Raw genomic sequence first — 16412 nt, forward strand, 5'->3', positions numbered from 1 at the left:
GTGAATCATGTCATGCGGGTCTAGAAGGCAGGAAAGTTGCGTGTTATTTAATGAAACAATGTTTTTACCGGAGTGCTCTCTCGTAATTCACGATCTGATTCATTGTTTTTAAAGTGACCGACTACCCCGAATCCATACATACACACGAATGTATGAAGAGCGACCGCCACAATAACTGCGTCTTGCTCCGTAATATTTTCACCTGAAAACTATAAAACAATATATGAAATTGTATATCAAATGAGTAAAATCCTTACATTTCATTCGTGTTTTTGTAAACTAATTCAATTTTGGAAACAATGTTTGGTATTGCAACTGACAAATACCGAAACTCAACGAACGCAGAAATCGAAATGTCAACAGAAATTGAACGAAAAGGTTGCCGACACAAATCGCGCGCGACTCGACATGCTGAGTTGAATCGAAAAAGTTGGTCCGACCAAAGTTGCCAGTTGCCTAGTGTGTATGCTCCCATTTGATTACACATGTTCTCAACTTTTTTGACAGATTCGTTAAGTTGCTTTCCAACTTAGGTTGCCTAGTGTGTAGATGGCCTAAGATATATTTATTATCGCATTTAATAAAATTCCAAAAGCTAAATTTTATCCATAGATAATGAGCAGTTTCGCCTTTTGGATAGATGATGACATGCAGCTGAAGAAGATCGCCAACTCAACAAAGAGAATAAGCCAGCAGACAAGAAAATTACCATCTCAAGTTTGCCATGTCCCAGCTGATCACGAAGGATCTTCAGCCTGCCTTCATCGAGCATAACGTACTAAACGTTTTGACGGGTTAATAAACTCCGTTACCGAACAAATCGTTGCCTTGTTTGCAGATTCGGGAATCTATTCTGGAACTTCTTTTCGATGTAAGATTGTCGGAGAGATTGCAGTGTTTAGACAACCATTAAGTAATGTTTGGATTTCAGTTTCCTTGTATTGAAAAGTCCTATCTCAAATAGCCAGGAATTGAAAAGGCCGTGATGTACCTCTACAAGCACCCTCGAGAATCCAAACTAAACCGATAGCGCGCTGGAAAATTGATATCCGAATGGGCTCGACCTATATTCAACCTGAGCACCGATTTCAAAGCGATATTACGTGAGGAACGCCAGGAACGAGACTTGCAGCAGATGTCCAAAAAACGCAAAACCTCGACTGACCCACAGGGTCAGAGCAGTACTAGCAAAAAGGGCTTACCGTTTACCGAGGCTAATAAGTAAGAATTATGATAATAGGAAGCAACTTCTTTATTATAATAAAATTCGTTCATTTTTAGGGGTGTATTACGATCCGGAAGCAAAGGATGGGTACAATGGGCTCGCGTTCCCATGCCTTCGGGTAAGGAGTACATTGTTCGGCCAAAATCAACAAGTGATATTGATATGAGTCGGGTAATTATTCCTACATCTTTGAAGCTGCAGTTCTAGAGAAAAAAGCGATAAAAGTAGAATAATATAAGGATAATAAAATTAGGCTGCAAAAGTGGACTTCGACATTTTTTATATCTCAGAAAATTTGAGGTTCCTAGTCACAATAGGATTTTTCTCCATCCTCCTTATCAACTCCTGAAACTGCTTCCGATTTGTCACACGTAACCTGAAATATATAATTCTATCATAAATGGAGACGCAAATCGCACTCATTTTTTGGCTTCCATTGTTCGTACTAGTCGATAACAAAAGAGGATACGACTTCAAAAGTCACAAAATGACAAGTTTTTTGACTGCAATCGCCCACGAGAATTGAGTGAGTGTTCATGAGAGTTCATTCAAGGTAAAAATCTCGCCATAGTCGCCTTCGGAAATTGAGTGAGACAATTTTTTCGAGTTGTCACTTCTCATTCGCGCATCAGAATCAGCCCCAGCATTACGCAAAATAAAGGGTGTGTCACATCAAATTGCATCACGGAAAAAACGCTGTAGAAATTCGCCCAGTAGACCGATCCTTTTGAAAATTTTAGACAGTAAAATAAAAACTATTAAACAACTTTTGGCATTTTCTTTTTATTCATACTTCGAGCCCAAGCCCGTATGCTCGCACCTTTCTCTTTACCCCGTCCATAAGGTTCTGTACAACGTCAGGTTGTAGTTTTTTTTGAACAGAAATCCATTTTCTCTTGAAGTCCGCCTCCGATTTGACAACTTTTGGGTTCGTAAGGAAGGCCTGCTTCATAATCGCCCAATATTTCTCTATTGGGCGAAGCTCCGGCGCGTTGGGCGGGTTCATTTCCTTTGACACGAAGGTGACCCCGTTGGCTTCGTACCACTCCAACACGTCCTTTGAATAGTGGCACGAAGCGAGATCCGGCCAGAAGATGGTCGGGCCCTCGTGCTGCTTCAATAGTGGTAGTAAGCGCTTCTGTAGGCACTCCTTAAGGTAAACCTGCCCGTTTACCGTGCCGGTCATCACGAAGGGGGCGCTCCGCTTTCCGCAAGAGCAGATCGCTTGCCACACCATGTACTTTTTGGCAAACTTGGATAGTTTCTGCTTGCGAATCTCCTCCGAAACGCTGAATTTGTCCTCTGCGGAGAAGAACAATAGGCCCGACAGCTGACGAAAGTCCGCTTTGACGTAGGTTTCGTCGTCCATTACCAGGCAATGCGGCTTCGTCAGCATTTCGGTGTACAGCTTCCGGGCTCGCGTCTTCCTCACCATGTTTTGCCTTTCGTCGCGGTTAGGAGCCTTCTGAACCTTGTATGTACGCAGGCCCTCCCGCTGCTTGGTCCGCTGGACGAATGAACTTGACAAATTCAGCTTATTGACGACATCCCGGGCCGAACTTCTCGGATCACGTCTAAACTGCTTAACTACGCGCTTGTGATCTTTTTCACTGACGGAGCATCCATTTTTGCCGTTCTTCACCTTCCGGTCGATGGTTAGGTTCTCGAAGTATCGTTTTAGTACTCTGCTGACCGTGGATTGGACGATTCCCAGCATCTTACCGATGTCCCGATGTGACAACTCCGGATTCTCGAAATGAGTGCACAGGATTAATTCACGACGCTCTTTTTCGTTCGACGACATTTTTCAAAATTTACGAAAAATTTACAGTGAAGCATGGCCAACGTGATCTATACACTCTTATCTGATTATAAGCGAAAGCTGAAGATATAATTCCTAAAAATTAAATTTCTACAGCGTTTTTTCCGTGATGCAATTTGATGTGACACACCCTTTACTTTTTCATTATTTTTTTTTTGTTTTGGAAAATGAACGTATTTCTTACAATGGAAAGGATGTAATCAAGCCATTGTTTGTATTCTTTTTCAAATTTACATAAAACTCCTACTCATTGGATTTTTCATCCAGTATTGTGCATAGATGCTCTATGGGGTTGGGGTCTGGGGACTGGGACGGCCACTCAAGCATTTAATCTCTTTGGACTGAAAATAGCGCACCTTCAAGGTGTGCTCGGGATCATTGTCCTGTTGGAAGAAATAGCTTTTATATTCATTTTCCTGAGTCACGGCTTTAAGTTTTCCTCCAAGACATTGACGTAGGACTCAGCAGTCTTCTTTACATCGATCTTGACGAGATTGTCCACCCCATTCCAAGAAAAACAACCCCTCACAACTAACGATTCTCCACCGTGTTTAACTGTTGCTTGAGTAGACTAGATAGCTCAGACTGTTATTTCTTTGTGTTTTTCTAACCTCAAACTTACTCTAATCGGTCCAAACAATCTTCTTCCAAAAGTCAGTATGACTGAAGCTTCTGGTCGTGGACCGTCATCATTCTCCTTGAACCGTTTTGCTCAAGTTTTGGTGTCAGAGGATTTTCTTCATTTCAAAATAAATCATGCTCTAGTTGCAAATCATGAATATGTACCAAAATTGTATAAAAATGTCAAAATAATGATAATCTTTATATACACTGAGAGAAATAATTAGTAAATATAACGAATTTTTGGTAAATACTACCAATCTATAGTCATTTTCGACCGTACTAATAAACACATATGTCAAGCAGAACCATGATTCGGAAGCCCAATATCGGCCGAAAATGCACGTATCAGAATTATATCCTTATTATACCTCCGTATTGCCTTATGGGAACAATGAAAATGGTTAATACGCGCTTTTCTCACCAAATTTCAGATATGACAATATCCAAGCTTACTAATGTTAACGAGTAAAATATACTAATCTCTGGTAGGGATGCGGGTTTGTTGACAATATGTACAAAAAATTTGTACATTCTACTAATTTTGCATTACCAAATGTATTTAGTAGTTTTCGACCGAGGATTTTTCTAAGGGTAGATACACAGTTGCATATTAACCCTTTGCGGTCGTATTCAATTTGGACATGGGTGCCATACTGGTCGGAATTATTTTTATTTGAAAGAGCAGTGCTACATAATTTGTATGATAATGAAAAATAAACAAGATATTTTCAATTCGTTCTGAACTTTAGATGTGTATCTACTGAATAATGTGTTTTAAAATGCTGTTTTCATAATAAATAAAATATAGGAGGTTGTATTCAAGACACGACCACATTGTTTACGTAGAACTACGCTGTAGTTTTATTCAAGTCGCTTGTTTATAACTGTGGATATTCTTTTATAATGCTACCAAAATTTTGAAATAACCATTCTACCACTTTGGTCACCCTGAAATGTTTTTTGTTGTTGTAGAATCATTTGACGATAATCGTTTGATGATTCATCGTAGTGCTCGCAGAACAATACATGCTCGAGATAAGCGCAGCTGTCATCCTTAGTGGAGAAACTTATGCTACTCACAAGCGAAAACAAATCACATACAACATTTCGGAACGACATTTACTTTCTTGGTGACTAAATAAACGAGCAGTTTTGCGACTGGAACGTGAGCCCAAAAAAGTTAATAATACAACTTATAGAATAACTTGGTATTCCCCAAATAATTTTTTGGTGCACAACCTTAACACCTGCTTCACCATAGCGTCAGTTCAATGCATTGATGACAGAAAACAAATAAATTTAAATGCTTGGAAAAAGGCTGAATATTTGTCTCTGCCGAGATTCATTACCAATACCCTAGCGTAAATATTTCCCTCCCGCTATCTACCCTCCTTGTTTATATTTATCATTACGACTGCATAATCTGATTTGGCACCCTTAATGAAAGACGTAGTTCTAAGTTAAAAAATGAGATATCAAAAAACGACTTTGTAACGATTTAGATAATTCATTTTTACATGCTGATAAAAAAAAATCAGCCAAATCCGGCAACCGGCTGAAAAAAACACGGTTTCGAGTAAAACGCGTTTGAAAATTCGTACAACAATACTATATCCCTTGGGCATAGGCTTCCCAAAAATGCAAGAAAAAACAAAAATTCGATTTTTTCGGCCTTCCAGACCGGGGTCCCCCCTAAGCCTAAGAGGACCTTTTTCTGTTGTCTATATTGGGACAAGGATTGAAGGCGTAAAAGAGCATCTAAAATTTCGTGAGGAGCGCTGGTCATCGCCCCGGGTATTGATAAACATGCCAGATGTGATTTCCGCCTTAAGTTCGGTCAAGTTATCGAATTTTAAGCAGTCAACGCATTCAATTCGGTTTCCTAGTAGTTGAAGAATCACTTGATCATCTGCATCATGATTAGTAGGATCAACTGCATAGTAAACATTACTGCACTGTGCGAGGCAAAATATACAACTGTGTAATTTTTAACATTAAATTTTATTACCATTTTTTTGTGGTGACGTTGGTGTCCAATTATCGCTCCCCCAACACGTGTGTTTCATAACGATTCTGCATAACTAATTTAGTTCCTATTTGCTAATCAATCGTTTCCGGTTTCTATTTTGTCTGTACCCAATTAATGCACGCGGGATGATTCGGCCTACCGTTTTCGCACTTCTTTTCACTCTTTTTTTTTGTTGTGTGGATATAATGAGTTCGATTCAGCGTTCAACGGAATAAATAATTGCACACCTTTTTTGTGTGTGTGCTTGATAACTGTTTTCTTGCTACAATAAGATTAAAAATGCAAATTCAAAATACGTTTCACGCTTCACTACGATATGCGATATGCTGCTGTTGGACAGACGATTGGGTGAAAGAATTACCTCAACTAAATAAGTAAATGCACTTTTTGTTGTTTTTTGCACTAACAAGTTAATACTAGGGGATCATAAATTCGCTACAAAAGTAAATTTTTCGTTTGTAAAGAGAATGAAAATACTACAATCTAGGAAAAGAAAGTTAGATCTAACTCAAAATTCGGACGGAATTGGAATCTTTTTATCCATTAGTGGGAAAGCATTAATCACTGCAAAACATATAGCCTATGTTTTTATGGACGAATGATCATAGTGTTTTTTTTCTGTTAAATTGCATTAAAATAATACTTGAGGTTTGGTGAAGTATAATAAAATAAGTACGTTTAAAACCAAATACTTCTACAGCATTCGTGTCAAATCCAATTCGTTGAAGACTTTCTACGTCTTCATTTGCTTGCCTCATATTTCGCTAACTTTGTTTAGTGGATCAACATAATCTCATAATAATTCATCTTGAAATTAACCTTTTTTTATAGCTTTGCCTCGTGTGTCAATATTTTTTTAAGCTTTCAGCTTCGTTCACATTCGATATGAACCGAACACAGTTCAAAACAACCATCGCTTCGCGTCTTCGTTCCGACCTTCCCGCCCCGAGACTGATCACCACCCTAGGCGTCCTCTACGGTTCCGATTGGTCGCAAAACGATCCTCGGGTCCGGATCGAGCATTCGATCCGACTCTTCGGCACTGCTCAGGCAGGAATCCTTACTATCGGGCATCAGATTCCGTCGTTCTTCGTCCTCTTGGCGCGTGGGGATTTCCGAAACGGGTGCGTACTGCGTGTGCGACACCAGCGGGTCGGTGCTGGGATTCAGCGCCAGTATTTGGCCGCCACTGTTGCCCTGCAGCTGGCGGGCCAGACCCTGCTTCTTCGAGAGCGCACACGGGCAGACGCAGTGCCGGCGCCAATCGGCCACTTTGATGTAGAGTCCTGCGGAAACAAAAAAAAAACTAGGTGTTTCGGAGTGTGGTTCATGAGCTGAAGGGATTGGTACTTACCGAGAAAGACAAAGCCAAGAATAGTGATGAATATTCCAGTCACGATGAGACCGATATCGAGTTCCTCCTCCGGGATACCTCCCCCATCTGGGTGTGCTTCCGGGTGTTGTTCCGTGTCGGAATAGTCCGCTGATCCGCTGGCAATCATTGCAATGCCTATTCATAGACCAAAATCATTGACAGTCTTTAGTATTAGAACAATTCATCAAATGTGCTTTTCTATGTCGTGGACTGAAAAGCCTTGAACGATTCCCCCCTTCCAGGATAGTCCGCGAGCAGCCATTCCATACACCCACATGAGTGCACCTGCCTCAATACCAGAAATTGACATTGAAAAGCACTCGCACCACACCCCTTCCCACCCATAACATTGCCCCTTTTTGACGTAGGATTACGTCTTTCGCGGACATATTGGGGGAACAAACTGAAGAACGATAATCGATCGCGTCGCGAAAAACATTTTTGCATTGAATAAAATAATGTGTGTAATGAAACTAACTATCGAACAATTCTGGTTAAGGTTGGTCGAAATCGAAAATATAAATTTCCTTCTGTACTCACAGTTATTGCTCAGTCATTTCCAGATAGATTCACGCGAAAGTTTCGCATCAATCGATTTCGGTACTTCACAATAATTCATTACAGTGAAAACGAATAAACTATATTTTACGAAGCTAACTATCAAACAATATAATCTCAGGGATTATCTCAATGGAAATCACGCGTTCTGATTGATTCATTCGCAATCACAATGAAAACCAAGGTGTCTGGGGAAATTGGTATTGCAAATACATGCAAGCGTTTGTTCCCTGTTGGAGGTGAATGAACTGAAAAATTTTCAAGCCTCTTTAATTAACCCGTTTTATGCCAAGCGTTCGAAAAATCGAACAGCAACTTCGATAATTTTTCATGGCTTTGGAAAGCAACCATATGGTAAGGTTTTAGCATCAAACGATAGCTTAGTCTATTAGTTACCACCTACTATCAATTTCATTCAAATTTGTATTACTTTATTGAGCATAAAAATTGGTTTAAAGCAACTATGTGCGAAAAGTACATAACCTCACATAACCTAACAAAAAACAAAACCTTACAAAATTTAAAAATGTGTAAACTTTTCTACAATATTACTTTGATATAAAATCACACATTGTGATGTAGGAAGAAAACCATTGGATTGAACCTCCTACAGGAACAAATATGTTGATTCCGCCCAATGTTTTTGTTTGGCGCCTTTTTGATTTTTTGTCATTTTCCGGAATACGGAATAACGGAAAAAAATAATTCTTGAAGATTGGGGTTTCTGAAACGCCAATAATCAACATAACACCAATGGCTATTGTTAGAAAAATATTTTTTACAGCTTGGTCGTTAATGGGTTAAACAATTGAGGGGCGCGCGACAAAAAGGACCCGCAGCCTGATTCGAAACAAAATATCAAATGAGCGAAATAAGGAATATACTTGAAAATTCTTCCATACTTTTGAATAAAAATAACTTTGTGGAGTAATTCTTGTTGATCTTGTGTATCCAAGCTGATCATTTTCTGTTTTTTTTTTCGTTTTTCTGTGCTAATTTAGCCTTCTGACAATTGTTCCTCGTTAGTACTATAAGGACTTTTACACCTTTTGGTTCTGTTCTGCTCGAGTTCATTCACCATTTCAGTGTGCAATCGCTTTATATCGCTGTGTAAATTGAAGCAAAATGGAAGCTTGCACTAGTAAAAACAGAAAAGTGGCTGACGAAGGACGTGTATTCCAGGGAAAATTGTCTGAAATATACTTTTTTACGTGAATAAATTAGGGTTTTTTTTGTATGTAATGAAGTTGCTGCTGTTTTGGAGGTTTACCTTGAAACGAAAATATGACTGCATCATGCGCCATGCGTCAAAAATGGACAAGTTTGTTGTTTGTTTGAAAGTATGAAAGAGCCGGCTGCCGATTATGTATTTATTCAGTGGTGATAGATGAGAGAATGATTTTGAAGTTACCGAGGAATTGGCTTGCTTTTTTCCTATGGATGTAGGATTCAAAACAGATCTACGAGCTACTCAAACCGTTTTCTAACAATGAACGATTAGCGTTCCGTACACTACAACAGTATAAAGTAACAGCTGATGTGGGTGATAGACCCAAAAAGGGACGTCCTAGGTCGGTAGGGCTGCACAATGTTATCTATGTTTTTCATGAACGCGTTCAGCGTAATCCTCTTCGGAAATAGAAGCGTTCATCAGTCGAAATGAATTGGATAAATCGATTAGTGCGTACATCAATGTATGAGTTATTTTTTTAAGCCAGTTTGAAGCGAATATGTTTGAAACGATGTAAAAAACTTAGAACGGTTAAAAAACGAGACTAGCAACAAATCTACCACACTTCATCTCCACTAATGATGGGCCATTCGTCAATCAATCGAATTTTTCACTTTGGGCCAAGCTGGAGGAGCGTGCCTGTGGACGTACTCATTGGAATTACCAATCGTTAAAGAATTCTATCGAGAAGCTGCAGCGATTATCAATTGGTCTTAGCGTTTCCGACTCTGCGTGAAGAAGGGATGGTCGCATAATTTTGCCAAAGATGGTAATTCTGCATACTTTTTTACCTTCAATATGCATATACATGCAAGTAGGGGGTATTTTTGTTCCCAGCTAGCTGTGTTTCCCTAACACGGACTTCTAAATCAATGTGCCCGGGCGAATCCGCTTTGCAAATACATGCAAGTAGGGGGTATTTTTGTTCCCACCAAAATATGTTTCCCTAACACGGACTTCAATATCAATGTGCCCGGGTGAATCCGCTTTGTCAATACATATAAGTCGGGGGTATTTTTGTTGTGTTTCAAAACAAAGATGTCTGGAGGAATCCACATTGCGAATATATGAAAGCTGCGAGTTCTTTTGTACTTACTTGTCTTTGTGCAGACCGGAATATGTCTCCATAAAACGTACTTCTAAACTGAGAAACCTGGGAAAATCGTACTTTTAGATACTAGAGATGAATGAAGTTTCGCGGTTCGAGAAATGTAAAATACAATGATTGTTTGACAATTCTTCCGTTCACATATTTTGGTAGTTCTAGGCATCATATCAAACGTAAAACGAAGTTCATCAAATTTACTTGTAACGAAGAACATAATCTATTACAATACATTAATTGATCTTACATGGCAACTGCTCAAACTTTTGACGTAGGACTACGTCTAACCGGAAGATATAGGGGGTGAAATGAAAATCTAGGCACTGAACAAGTAGGAAAAAATGCAAGATTTGAAACGCTTATATCTCGAGCATTTATCAATAGATCGCAAAGGTGTTTGCATCAATTGATAGGAAATATATCTACGCATCTATCATAACGAATAACATTTCATTTTTCTTGAGATAAACAGTTGAATAATTGTGAAATATCAAGCATTGTCCAAATGCACTATGTGCCCATTTTTGATTGGTCCATTTTGTGCTCCTCAAAACGTACCGACCAAAACGGGCAACCAGAGCAGCAGCGAAATAGAATGAACCACGATTGGAAAGGAAAAAGAAAAAAATGAACGAAACATTGGTCGCAGTCTCACACATGCGTAATTCTCGAGTCAGCCAGTCAGCTTAAAAATCCCCGCTCCGCTGCCGTAACGATCATTCTTTGTGTGGACACCGACTGGACAACATCGTTGCTGGACGGGCTGGACGGCGAGGGATCGAGTGCCTTTCTCAAGGCAAGAGGGCGGAGGTGGTAGCGCTGGAGTAGAATAGAGTAGAGTTTTCAAAGGGCCTTTCTCAAGGCTAGAGACGAATGAACTGCAAAAGTTTAAAGTCTCTATAATACAATACCTTCCTTCCTTCCTTCCGTAACGATCATTTTCATCCAAACCGTACACCACATCGTTTCGCATCACATCACATCAACAAACCAACACAAGCAGCCATGTCTGGACATGGCAAAGGAGGAAAAGTGGAAGGAAAGGCAAAATCCCGCTCGAACAGTGTTGGTCTCCAGTTCCCCGTAGGTGTATCCGCCAATTGCTCCGCAAGGGTAGCTAGGCCGAGCGCGTTAGTATCAGTGCACCAGTTGGCGTTATATAGTTTCGGCCGCCGAAGTGATCGAGTTAGCTGGCAAAGCTGCTCGCGACGATAAGAAAATCCGCATACAGAACAGACCACATTCGGTTCGGTGGACATCAAGACAACAACAGGCGGTTGCAGCGAGTGGCGAGTGGCAATCGCAAAACTGCAGCAGGTAGCAGAAGAAACAAGTTTGTTCTTCAAACAAACTGCTTTGGTGGCAAATCCAGAACAGGGCGGCATCGAGGGCGTTCGAAATGGTTTTTTTCAAAACCACGAGTACTAAGTTTTCTAAATTGGAACCATTCCATAAAACACGGCGCTTATCAGGGCTATTAAACCTTTCAAAAAAGAGTTTACGAAATACAGTTTAATGCATTCTAAAATATTATCCAAAATAATAATAAAACACAAATTGATTTTTTCTTAATTTGTTTGCCAGGATATGATGAGTATGAGAATTTGGCAGTTGTTCTGAGCTTATTGATGGTTGGGGAATTTCCCGATTATTCAATTTTCACCAATTAAATTGCTTCCAGATTGAAAGTACAGTAATTTACATTTAGTTCGATATTTAGCTAATTGGACGGACCTGTAATGTGACATATTTAGTTGGACATTTTTGTAAACATAGAGTTTGGGGCCAAATTATGACCCAACATGTCCCAAGCTGGATGGGAAGAAATTTTCCAACTGTGAAAGCTGTACCACTGTCATCGCAAATGTTCAATTACAGGTTAAAATCGGCTCCAATGCGAAACTGAGTGGTGCTTCGGCATGTCGCATTAAATGTAATTTACAGTACAACATGTCCCAAGCTGGATGGGAAGAAATTTTCCAACTGTGAATCCTGTGGCGAGTGGCAAACGAAATCGCTAAACAGGTTTAGCCGAACAAGATGAGGATATCGAGGGATAACAAAACAATAAACTCTTTAGATTAAAGATGATTTTGTGGTCCCTTTTTTGGGTTTGCTTCCGAATCTTTATTTGGTGTTAGTATACTTCTTCACCGCTTTGGTACCTTCGGAAACCGCATGCAAGTTCACCGGGCAGCAACAGACTGATTGCGATCTGAATTTCCCACGCCGTAATGGTTAACCGCTTATTGTAGTGGGTTAGACGCGAGACTTCCGCTACGATACGCTCAAAGATGCATTGACGAAACTCATGACGCTCATCGTCTTCGATGAAAAACCGATGTCGGAACATAATATAACATAATATGAACTGAATTATTTTGTTTATGCTTGTTTTTGAGCTTATTGGTGGTTAGGGTCTTTTAAATTGATCATTCAGCTTTGGTTGATAACTGATGTTGAAAATCGACTGACGTTATATCTGCATTGTATAGAAACATAACTGGGGAGCAACATAATGAGCTATGTATTTCCTGCTGCTCTGTTCTTATTTTAAAGGACTTTAATCCGAAGGTCATTCGTCCCTGTATTTACTGTTGGTTTTTCAGAACGCTTATAGCTCGTTTATTTCTCGACAGATCGTAGATTTCGTCTGCAAAACCTCAGTTCTTTTACATTTTTATTTACTTTGTTTGCGGAGACTACAAATCATACAATTCATTCGTCTCCGAAACCACAGTTTAAGGTACGGTAATGTGCTCAATAGTGAAATATATGATAGTGAATGAGCTGATGACTACCTATGCATTCCCTATCACAGCCATCATTTTGATTGTACGATATGTGTATACGCCAAAAGATGCCCGGCGTTGAACATTTAATAAGGACAAAGCCTTCAGAAAAAAAATCAAGAATCAATCATAGGACAGTGAGAAAAAAAATGAGAAAGTTTGTAAAAAAACGCAAAAACACAACACCAAAGGTTCTTTTCAGAACTCCCAACATGTTCATAAACAGTAAACAGTAAACTAATCCATATTTCAGGTAGATAGGTAGGTATTCATGTGCTCCCGTGGCCGAGTGGTTAGCGTCAAAACTTAACATGCCGGGGGTTCGGGTTCGATTCCCGTTCTGGTCGGGGGAATTTTTCGTAAAAGAACTTTCCTCCGACTTGCACTGTGGTCCCGCGTATTCTAGAGCTTGCCACTCAGAATGCATTCAAGGCGTGTTATTTGGCATAGAAATCTCAACTAAGTACTAGTAAAAATGACGCAAGTAATATTACGTTGAGACGGCGAAGTTCCTCTAGGAACGTTGGTGCCATTTAAGAAGAAGAACAAGGTAGGTATTCATGTATAAGAAGAAGGTAAAACAATATATTTAAAATATATATTTAGAAAAAGCTGTCCCCTTTGTATAGTCCTACGTCACTCCGGTTATGTCCCCGACATTACCCACCCGTCTTTTTTACTTACAAAGCAAAAATGTTGAATTCAATTGAATTCGAGAATTGTTTCATTCAATCGATAATTTAATGAATACAATACAAATGCTTACTAAGAGGTAGTCCCACGTCAATCCTACCGTTATATCAAAACCCACCCATTTTTTATCCATTCTTTCCTCTATAACTCGATACCTCCCTAACTCGATGGTTCCTTGGATATCGAGATAGGCAGAGTTGACTGTAACATGTTTTTTGTGGTGAGAAAAATTGATAATTGTGTTCGATTATGATAATTATCTGGTGCTTTTTCCAATATTTCATCCATACAGAAAACCGAAGCCATTTCGTCCAGGGTCACAGAGGGGGCTTTTCATCATATCTAATTCCATTTCGACGTCTCCTAGCGTGATACGCAAAGACTAAACACTATCCTTATACCTTCATCACTCGGTTGTAACACTGGTGGAGTGCAAAACAATACCCAACAACCAAACAAAACGACCTTTACATGGCCACCGAATCATTATCAAATTAACAATGTAATTTTTCAAACATATCCAAATCCAGCATGTAACAGCTCAGCTCAACGAAATCCCACGTCAACTATGCGGTCGTTTCTCGAACACAACCCTCCTGTGACTATTTTTCCTACTTACCAACGGCCAACGAGATGAGTCCAAAAATCAGCACCGAAATTTGTGCGGCTGGTTTTCGAAGCATCTTCATCGACGAAGCGCCCGTCGTCTGGGCCAGTAACCCGCCTCCGGCGCCGGGACGACTTTCATACGAAACCGTCGTCGGCTGATAAACGGGACCACTTCCGGGCATTGTCGCCTGAAATCGCACAAAAACAAAACAAAAATATCATATACACAGAACCGATCCGGATGTATGCGCGACAGTACCTATTTTCGCGTAAATGGCACACAATGCACACAATTTCTCCCTCTCGCGTGTGCACACTTCTTCTGCTTCGGTGGTGTTTGCGTGTTGAACGGAGAAAATTGTGTTATTTCTGATTCATTCGATCGAAAACCTCAAAGCAGGCGAATGAGGCGTAGCTCTTTGCTTCCACTGGCCCGATAGCACCTTTCAAATGCAGAATTAGTTCCGAATGCCAGCTCAAATCACCACTAGGCCTTCCCTCCGCTAGCAACCCGTTGCTTCTTCTACTAATTCTTCTTTTTCGCGAACGTTCCCAACTTCCAGCTGGAATTTTTTTCTCGTTTCGCGGATATCCACCTTGAACTCTTCGACGACTATCCGAAGCAGGAGAAAAGCTTGTTGCCGAAATCCTGATCCTTCGGTTCCGATGCTTATTTCGTTTTCCGCGGAAGCAGCAAAACTGTAATTCTGTTTTTTCTCGTACCACACACACCTTTTTCGAGTTCGCTCGCTTGCTTATGCGCTTAGCTTGCCTTCTCACCGAGGGCCCTTCTTGTGTACACACTGCACGGTTACTGTTATTCCAGTTTGATTCATGTTCCTATTCGAAAAACCGAATGCACCGCTACGATTCTTTCCGCTGGACGTGAGCATGTGTGAGTGTGTTTGGGTTGCGGTGGCTAATTGCTCGAGGGTGGTAGAGGTAACTCTCGTCACCAAGCTTAGTGCATTGGGGGAAATATTTCAGTAACGGTTTGTTACTTGGTTTACCGTAGCGAGAAAGCTGCCCAACTGTTTCATAACATTGTGCTGCAAGGGAGCTGAGCTGATGGTGCTTCCATCTATCGAGCTGAAATATTTCATATTTCAAGTTGATAGTTTAAATTAGTATCCTCAAATTAATTTTGGTGAATTGAAGAATTTGTTAATGAAATTTGGTCTATTTTCAATTTTTTAATAAACCACAAAGGGTTATTGCTGCTTCTGCAAAGGCTATACTAGTATCAGATAGCTTTGTACTTGCTAACTTACTTTCAAGGGACACTATTTCGGTTGTGGAATCAAATGGTATGATCCCAGATTCTTCTGTGAATCTTGTTCCTTTTATACCCATTGATCCCAAAGACATTACCAATGTTAGGCGTCGTGCACAAATTACGTAACGCTAAAAATCTGGATTTCGGACACCCTCCCCCCTACGTAACGCAATTTCCTATCTCTAATACACAGAAAGTAATGCAATCTCGATCCCCCTCCCCCCATTTTCATGTTACGTAATTTATGCACGACGCCTTATCAAAAATCTGAAGAACAAAAAATGGGTGGGTTATATCTATGATATAACCGCAAGACTGACGTGGGACTAACTTGGCTTAGCAATCATTTGTTTGTATTGAATAAATTTTTGATTGAATGAAACAATTTCCGAATTCAAATGCATTCAATATATTTGCTTTGTGAGTAAAAAGTTAGTATAATGTAATGTAAGGTCGATTCATGCATTGTGATAGATTATGTTCTTAGTTACAGATAAATTTATTGACAGTCCTGTTACTTTTAGTATGATGCCCAGGACAAAATATGAGAACGGAAAAATTATCAAACGATTATTTTATTTTAGGTTTCCTTCTGAAGTTTGCATCTCTCAAGTGTACGACTTCTTGAACCGCGAATTTGCTTGATTTGATTAACTTCAGGCACTCAGATTCGATTTTGACATGCACGTCGAACGCATATTGTTTAATCAATAGGCGTTATCGCAGCAAATGGTTATCAGTATTTTGCCTAATCATCAAATGGTATGCGTAGAAATTCAGTGAGCAGAAGATATGAAGGCATATCCTTCAATGCAATCATGAATAACCGAGCCAAAGCGTTGTGTTCGTACCCGAAGTACCCCCGGCTTGCATGAATCAACAACTTCAACTTCTACTTTTTATACTATAGAGGATTTAAGTTCATTCGCCTCTAGTCTAGTCTGCACGATTTTTCCAGGTTCCTATGTTTAGGAGATCGTGTTAAGGAAAAATATTCTAGTTAGCACAAAGGCAAGCGAGTACTAAAATACTCGCACTTTGCATTTATTCGCAAAGCCGATTTCCTCAGACAC

The 16412-nt window shown here is 39.9% G+C and overlaps 1 protein-coding gene and 1 pseudogene across 1 annotated transcript; one reads left to right on the forward strand and one right to left on the reverse strand.

Moving 5' to 3' along the window:
• Positions 1-650: 650 nt before the first annotated feature.
• LOC129761664 (protein IWS1 homolog) lies at positions 651-1492 on the forward strand (annotated as a pseudogene).
• Positions 1493-5653: 4161 nt separating this feature from the next.
• Positions 5654-14933, reverse strand: LOC129763245 (uncharacterized). Its single transcript, XM_055762120.1, has 4 exons — positions 14323-14933; positions 14074-14251; positions 7055-7210; positions 5654-6986 (listed from the first exon to the last, which is right to left on the reverse strand). The coding sequence occupies exons 2-4, from the start codon at positions 14243-14245 to the stop codon at positions 6664-6666; spliced, it is 651 nt and encodes a 216-aa protein (XP_055618095.1). The 5' UTR covers positions 14246-14251; positions 14323-14933; the 3' UTR covers positions 5654-6663.
• Between the last annotated feature and the right edge of the window lie 1479 nt (positions 14934-16412).

Source organism: Toxorhynchites rutilus, chromosome 1 (assembly GCF_029784135.1).
Source record: "Toxorhynchites rutilus septentrionalis strain SRP chromosome 1, ASM2978413v1, whole genome shotgun sequence".
Lineage (NCBI taxonomy): Eukaryota > Metazoa > Arthropoda > Insecta > Diptera > Culicidae > Toxorhynchites > Toxorhynchites rutilus.

Excerpts from the sequence above, each read along its gene's own strand:
- LOC129763245 (XM_055762120.1), bottom strand. The coding sequence starts at position 14,245 with ATGCCCGGAAGTGGTCCCGTTTATCAGCCGACGACGGTTTCGTATGAA. Across the intron at positions 7,211-14,073 it reads ACTCATCTCGTTGGCCGTTG|GCATTGCAATGATTGCCAGC; the intron begins GTAAGTAGGAAA and ends GTCTATGAATAG. Across the intron at positions 6,987-7,054 it reads TCTTGGCTTTGTCTTTCTCG|GACTCTACATCAAAGTGGCC; the intron begins GTAAGTACCAAT and ends TTGTTTCCGCAG.